Genomic DNA, 7457 nt, shown 5'->3' on the forward strand with positions numbered 1-7457 from the left:
GCTCTGCATCTCCATAACCCCCCAGCTCCTCCAGCCCCCCCCCACATCCCCATAACTCCCCACCACCCCATAACCCCCCCAGCCCATCACATCCCCATAACTCCCCACCCCCAGCTCCCCCGCACTCTCACACCCCCCTTTAACCCCCTAGACCGCGACGGTACCTACCCGGGGCTCGCACGCTCCGCTCGCTCTGCCGAGCCGGCCTCCCACGGGCGCTGACAGGCCGCGCGCTCTGAGGGCACCAGCCAATCGCGGAGACCTGCGGCGCCCATCCGGGTGCGGTCCGGCCAATCAGTAGCCCCGGCTCGCGGTTCAAAAACGCTCCCGGCAGCTCATTGGGCAGTCAGGCAAACAGAGGGCGGGACTAGAGTCTACCGGTCAAGCCTCTCCTGCTCAGCCATTGACCGCCGGATCCGGAAGACTCCGCCCCCGCCCTACTATTGGCCACTGGTCCCGACAGACCCCCGCCCCCCAGCAGTAGCCTCTCCCTCTAGGTCCCCGCCCTCTGCCCTGCCATTGGATGCCGACCCGGCCGGCCCCTCCCCGTCAGACTTCCCATTGGCGACGAGCCCGCTCCTCCAACCATCCCATTGGCCGCCGCGCCATTCTCCCCTCCCTCCTGCGCCCTCTCATTGGTTGGCACTGCACGCCCTTCTCCTCCCGTTCGTTCGCTATTGACTGCCCGGGCTTGGCCGTCCCCTCATTGGCTCTGCCAGGCCCCGTGTCCTCTCCTCGGCGAACACTCCGCCTGGGTAGGCTCGCGCGACGGTGGGGGGGTGAGGTCGTGAGCCGGGGAACCTCGCGCTACTGCTGCGCTCGCGTCTGTTACAACGTCACTGGGGAGCGGGCGGGGCTCGTGCCGGCGCCGTTACGATTAAAAAAAGAAAAAACGGAGACTCCTGTCAATCACTCCGGGCCGCGGCCAATCAGAGAAGGGAGGCGTGGCGCCCCCGCCATTTTGTAAGGGGTCCCGGCTTCTGCCCGGGAACAGAAGGTGGCGCCCAGCCAATCACGAGAGAAGAAGAGGCAGAGCCCAGCCAATCCCGGAAGGGGGGAGGGCAGTCAGCTAGTGGAGGGGGCGCAGGGGAGGTGGCCAGCCAATCAGGGGTGATGAGATGCACCGCCCTCAGCCGATGAGAGGGAAGAGATGTCATCGTAGGGGAGCAAGAAAAAAAAGGAAGGAGCCGGCCAATCACAGGGAAGAGCTGTTGTAGCACCCGGACGATCAGAGGGAAGGGGGAGAGAGGGCAAGGCCCAGCCAATCACAAGCAAGAGAACGGGCTGGTTCCAGCCAAGCCCAGGGAAGAGCTGTTGCAAACTCCCGCCAATCAGAGCAGTGAGGATGGCGCTGGTCCCGCCCCCCTGGAGCCCCTCACCCTGGCACCAGGGCGTGCGGGGGGGTTGGGCTCAGAGCCAGGGGGCCCAGGGACAGCTGGAGCACGGGGCTGCGTTCCTGGCTGGCTTGGGTCATAGCCAGCAGCTGGACCTGTGGCTTCCAGCTTTCGCCCACATCCAGTGGCAAGGAGTTCCGCAGGTTAACCGTATGCTTGGTTTTCAACCGCAGCCCGGCCGGGACAGCAGGTGACCCCTGGCTGCCCAGGGGTTGTGCGAAGGGGTGAAGAACACTTATCGATCTCCTACCCACTCCGTCCATCGTCTCTTTTCCAGGCCAAACAGTCCCTCCTTCTTTTTACCCCCCTCGTCTCCCTGGTGTGGTGGGACTGTAACGTTATAACGTTTGCACTGGGATAGATTGTGATTGTAATGTTAACGCAACGGGATAGGTCGTTACAGCGTTGTCCCCCCAGTTTTGCAAAGGAATAGATTGTGACTGTAACATTATAGCATTGTCCCCGCACTGCAAAGGAATCAATTGTGACGGTAAGATTACAGCATTGTCCCCCGCTATTAGAAAGGAACAGATTGTGCCTGTAAGGTTACAACTACAGAAAAACAGGCTATATGTGCAACACTAGAGTAATAATCTAGGATCACAATATGACCCCTTTTAATAAGACACTAAATGAACCTCACGAGCCGCTCGGAGGACCCCAGCAGATCCCCGTCCCAACAACCCCCACCGCGCTGCATAGCGGGGCACGCCAGTGAGGTTCAGATAGGAGCGAGCCGCGGTGTTGCAAACCGCGGCTGCGGAGACTGTTAATCATGTCTCATACGCTCTCCGATCATCATGTGCTGCACCCCAACGGGGGAACAGGTAAGGATGTACCTCACTGACGATGCAGAGTACTCCCCGCCGCCGGGACCCAACGCCCGGCCTCGGTTCTATAGCTCAGGGTGAGCGCCGCAATCCCACCCCCCCACCCCCCGGGAGACACCCCCCCCTCGCTGGTCCTGCCCCCCCTCGCCCCGCGGGGCTTCGGTCGGGGCCCCGGATGGCAAACGGCTGCGCATTACCGGCCCCGTTCTGTCCTCCCACAATGCCCCGCGGCGCATATTTGCATATGCCGCAAGCCGGTAGCGACCGTATGTGTCAGGAAAGAGGGGCATATGGCTTTTTGTAACAGCGGTATCAGGGCTGTGACCGTGACTACCAAAAAGACAGGCAAGCAGATTTGCAGCTCTCTCTCTCTCTCTGTGTGTGTGTGTGTGTGAGAGAGAGAGAGAGAGAGAGAGAGAGAGAGAAAACTGACCCCCCCCCCCCAACTCTGGTCGTTCTGCACGGACGGGTTTGCAGCTCCCCACAATCTTCCATGGGGCTCTGGAGCAGTGGCAGAGCCCCCCTTCCCCCAGTCTCTGGCCTCATTGCTGGTGGGGGGCAGGTCTGAGCCCCATCACACTCATGTCACACCAGGGCACCGAGCTGCAGTAGCTGTGGCTCCAGGGAGCTACTCTTGTGACCCCCTGTGTGTGTGTGGGAGGGGGCAGTGTGAGCATTGGCCCTTTAACTGCAAGCGCAGGGGACTGTGTTTCTCCGCACAGCTCGCTGGGCATCAGAGTGACGGGCAGGGCCTCACACCGTCCCACTGCACATCACTGTTAGTTAATGTTGGCACGGGGCATTCATTCTACAGGGCGCTGCCCAGACCCCCCCGACCGAGACCGGGGCCACGTCACGCGGGGCACCGCCCAGACCCCCCCCCCCACTGAGACTGGGGCCCCGTGGCACCGGGCGCTGCCCGGACCCCTCTGACCGAGACCGGGGCCCCGTGGCGCTGGGTGCTGCCCAGACTCTCTTGGGGGGGTTTTGGGGGGTGGATGAATTGGGGGGATGCGTGGGAGGGACAGCTCTGCCGGTGCCCCTCACTCCCGACCCACAGTCCTCGCTAGCCCAGCCCTGCCCCCCCCCAGCTCTGCCGGTGCCCCTCACTCCCGACCTGCAGCCCCTGCTAGCCCAGCCCTGGGCTCCCCCCAGCTCTGCCGGTGCCCCTCACTCCCGACCCGCAGTCCCTGCTAGCCCAGCCCTCCCCCCCCAGCTCTGCCGGTGCCTGCACTGCATTTGTCCCTCAAGCTTGACGCACAGCCCCCTGGGGCCAGCAGTGACTGTGAGGGGAAAGCGCCCCCTGCCGAATCAGCCCCCTTCTCATGGGATCACCCCCAAAGCCCCTCGCCGTGTGAGTTCTGCCCCCCAGCCCATGGGGAGGGGGGAGCAGACTGGAACAGACCCCAGCTCCGGTTAGGAAAGCCAGTTTATTCACGGGGCAGGGCGGGCTCCAGGGCACAGCCCCAGCCCTGGGGTGGGGAGGGGGACACGGCCAGAGGGGGAGCAGCTGGTAGAAACAGAGGAATAATTCTTCTCCCTTGCCGCGTCAGCCGCTCCTTAGGGGCTCCACCCCACTGATCCTATCACTGCTGTGCAATGGGGCTGACGCACTGCCAAGTGCAGTACTGCCTGCTGCCACTCGGGGGCGTTGCAAGGTCCCATGGGGCTGACGCAGGGTGCAGTATCTCCTGCTGCCAATGCGGTGTCCTGGGGGGCGCTGCAGGTTGCTATGGGACTGACGCAGGGTGCAGTACCGCTTGTTGCCCATGGGGGTCTCCTGGGGGAGCGCTTCAGGTTGCTATGGGACTGATGCAGGGTGCAGTACCGCCTGCTGCCACTGGGGTGTCCTGGTGCAGGCCACTGCAGGCTCCTATGGGGCTAACTCAGCCCTGCCCCTTAGAGGCAGAGCACCAGGTCCTGACTGCCCCATGCAGCCACCCCATCACCAGCTGCCCCCGTCCAGCGCCAGGTCTGTAGGGCTGAGGAGCAGCGGCGAGCGCTGGCGAGCTCCCCGTCCGGCGTATCCACCACCCGGCTCAGAGCCTGTGGGGCCAGCGGTACAGACCTCCCGAGGGGCCCGGCTCCGGCTCACAGGGGCTTCCTCTTGAACCCGAAGACGGACACGAAGAGCAGGATCTCGAAGGCAGCGGGCAGGGCGCTGGGGGCACAAGGGCAGGCGGGATTAGTGCCAGGGGCTCTGCCATGGGCAGGACGTTCCCGAGGGGCCCACCCCGTCCCTCCCTCTCGGGGGCATCTACCTGCAGAAGGCCAGGATGTACCAGTAGGTGGCGCTCTCCCAGCGCTCCAAGACGAAGAAGGAGAGACAGATGGAGGCGCTGCAGTGAGCAGCCAGTGCTGGGGAGGAGCCGTCAGGAAAATAACCCGTCGTGGAGAGAACAGGCACCGGGAGACAGGCCCTTTGCCCTCTAGGGGGTGCCGGCTTCCCTCCGGCCCCAGGACGGGGACTGGCTGGGTCAGAGGGGCAGGGAATGGGGTACGGGGCCTGTCCCCGCTAGGGGGTGCCGGCTTCCCTCCGGCCCCAGGGCGGGGACTGGCTGGGTCAGAGGGGCAGGGAATGGGGTATGGGGCCTTTCCCCGCTAGGAGGCATTGGTTCCTGGGGTGCTGTGCAGAGGGAAGGGGTTGCGGCTCCTGCAGGGGGTGCCACTGACCTGCAGAAGGCAAAGATCCACCAGTAGAGGCTGCTGTCCCACTGGTCGAAGAGGAAGAAGAGGAGGGCCACGGCGGCGGCAGTGTGGGCCCCGATGGCTGGGGTGGGAGCAGTCAGGGACCAACAACGGGGACCGATGTGGGGGGGCAGATGCAGCTGGGGCAGGGCAGGGGGCTGCCCCAGTCCCCTCTCTCCCAGACCCATCCAGGCCCTGGTCTCTCCACTGTGGATGCCAACAGTGCTAACCAGGGTGATCTTTTGGGGTTAGCTGAGTGACACCCTCTCCTTTCCATTCCCCACCCCCCTGAGCCAGGCAGTCCCCGCCCTGGGGCCGGAGGGGAGCCAGCGCCCCATAGAGGGGGACAGACCCCTGCCCCATTCCCTGCCCCCCGAGCCAGCCAGTCCCCGCGCTGGGGCCGAAGGGGAACCAGCGCCCCATAGAGGGGACAGGCCCAGTGTCCCATTCCCCCTCCGCCCCCCGAGACAGCAAGTGCAGACTAGAGGTGGCGCCCCCTGGGGACGACAGTCGTGCTGTGGGGGGAGAGCAGGTAGGTGCCCAGGGGGTGCTGTAACACCAGTCGGGGGGGGGGGGGGGGGGCCCCCCCCCCCCCCCCCCCCAGCAGGGCGGAAGGATACAGAGCAGACTCTGCGTGTGGTTGAACATGGACACCCCGGACAGGAAGCCGGCCAGCTCCACGGCGAACAAGCCCAGCGTCACCGACAGGGCCACCACCAGCCTGGGGTCAGCGTCGACGCCCGGACCGGAGACACAGGGATACGTGGGCCCAGGCCGGGGCGGGCACAACCCCGTACGCCATCCCTCACTCCCAGGCCACTTCTGCCTGCCCCGGTCTCCCCACAGGCCCAGCCCCCTGCAATCTCACGCCTCCCCCCTCTCTGAGCCCACTTCGGCCCCCTCTGCAGTCCCAGCATCCTCCCCCCCGTGCCCTGCTGGGCCCATCCTCCTCCCACCTGTCATCCCAGGTGTCCCCGGTCCCCCGCACACCCTGGTCTCCCCCCAGTCCCTGGCTGACTCACTCCACGTCCTGGCGCTGGTACTGCTGCTGGCTGTACTGCAGGGGCAGCGAGGCGAGGACGTTATTGTCCTGGAAGACAGGGGGCAGCGAGATCAGCCCTGCAGGCTGCAGTGTCCTGGGCGCGCCACTCAGTGGAGGGTGGGCTGGGGCAGAGTCGGGGGCAGAGCAGAGGCAGGGGAAAGGATGCCATCCTAGCTCCCAGCCCCCCCTGCTTTAACCCACCAGCCCCCACTCCCTTCCCAGAGCCGGGGAGAGAACCCAGGAGTCCTGGCTCCCAGCCCCCCTGCTCTAACCCACCAGTCCCCACTCCTCTCCCAGAGCTGGGATAGAACCCAGGAGTCCTGGTCCACATTGTTGCTACCCACCTCCCTGCAGCCACAACCCCTCCCGGATTCCTGCAGCCAGTGCTCCCCACACCCCTCCTCTCACCTGTGGAAAGTGACCGTGTGTGTGTGCGGTGAGTGTGCAGTGGGTGCACATGCTAGGGGATGGGAGGGGCGCGATGTGTGGGTGAGATGGAAGCCCTGTTGTGTGAGGGGTGTGTGTTGGATGATTGTCTACACCAGTGGTCTCCAAACTTTTTTGATCGCGCACCCCTATCAGTAAAAAATTTTTGAGCACGCACCCCCTGCCACGTCAAAGCAAAAAAAAAAAAAGCGCTCCTTCTGCCGCGCACCCCCGAGGATCCTCTTGAGTGCACCCCACTTTGGAGACCACTGATCTACATCGTGTTAGGTGGTGAGTGTATTGGGAGATCTGTATGTGTGTCGCAGGGCTGTGCATGGGGTAGTGGCAGGCGGGTGTTGCCGGGACAGCTGTGCACATTGTACGGGTGGTGTGTCATATGGATGGATGTTGTACAGGTGTGCGTCGTGGGGGCAGGTGGCCATCGTCGGGATGGGCATATGGTCTGGGGATGTATTGTAGGCGCGGGTGTGTTATGGTGGTGTGTGTTGTAAGCATGGTCGTCGTATGGGCGAGGCGTGCGTTGTGGGGGTGGGTGTGCATCACAGGCATCATCAGGGTCGGCGTGTTGTATGGGTGTACATCACAGGCGTGGGTATCATAAAGGTATGTGTCATCGGGGCAGACATGTTGTACAGGTGTACGTCATATGGGTGTACATCCTTGGGGTGGGCAGGCAGGCATGCTGTATGGGTGTACCTCACAAGGTATGTACCTCATACGGGTGTGTGTTGTCAGGGCGGGCGGGCGTTTCCGGGTGGGAGTGCTGTATGGGTGAGCATCGTCAGGGTATGCGGGCGGGTGTGCTGTATAGGTGTACCTTGTGGGTGCCATACAGGTGTGCGTCATTGTGGTGGATGGATGGGCATGCTGTACGGGTGAGCAGGTGTGCTGTATGGGTATATGTTGTGGGCGTCACACGGGTGTGCGTTGTCAGGGTGGATGGGCGGGCATGCTGTCTGGGTGTAGATCCTGGGTGTCATACAGCGTGGGCGTCGTCGGGGTGGATGGGCGGGCATGCTGTCTGGGTGTAGATCCTGGGTGTCATACAGCGTGGGC

General features: G+C 63.9%; 2 protein-coding genes and 1 non-coding gene across 5 annotated transcripts in view; all 3 read right to left on the reverse strand.

Moving 5' to 3' along the window:
- The window catches only part of AURKB (aurora kinase B), a 20260-nt gene extending 16265 nt beyond the window's left edge, over positions 1 to 3995 (reverse strand). Inside the window, exon 1 of the mRNA XM_026660351.2 lies at positions 3854 to 3995. Within this exon, the coding sequence (XP_026516136.1) occupies positions 3854 to 3995 (142 nt within the window). The remainder of the gene's footprint in view (positions 1 to 3853) is intronic.
- On the reverse strand, positions 2115 to 2244 carry LOC112114605. Its single transcript, XR_002908748.1, has one exon. It is a non-coding gene; the product is annotated as a U8 small nucleolar RNA (small nucleolar RNA).
- TMEM107 (transmembrane protein 107) overlaps positions 3643 to 7457 on the reverse strand; it is a 4094-nt gene continuing 279 nt past the window's right edge. The window contains exons 2-5 of one of the 3 annotated variants that reach the window (XM_029913634.1): positions 5935 to 6002; positions 5533 to 5633; positions 4486 to 4582; positions 3643 to 4385 (exon numbers count right to left, since the gene is read on the reverse strand). In XM_029913634.1, the coding sequence (XP_029769494.1) occupies positions 4316 to 4385; positions 4486 to 4582; positions 5533 to 5633; positions 5935 to 6002 (336 nt within the window). In that variant the 3' untranslated portion in view covers positions 3643 to 4315. Of the gene's footprint in view, positions 4386 to 4485; positions 4583 to 4897; positions 4995 to 5532; positions 5634 to 5934; positions 6003 to 7457 lie in introns of all 3 variants that reach the window. The other 2 variants (XM_029913635.1, XM_029913636.1) reach the window with 2 other exon arrangements.

This window comes from Terrapene carolina, unplaced genomic scaffold, assembly GCF_002925995.2.
Source record: "Terrapene carolina triunguis isolate 2854851 unplaced genomic scaffold, T_m_triunguis-2.0 Scaffold751, whole genome shotgun sequence".
Lineage (NCBI taxonomy): Eukaryota > Metazoa > Chordata > Testudines > Emydidae > Terrapene > Terrapene triunguis.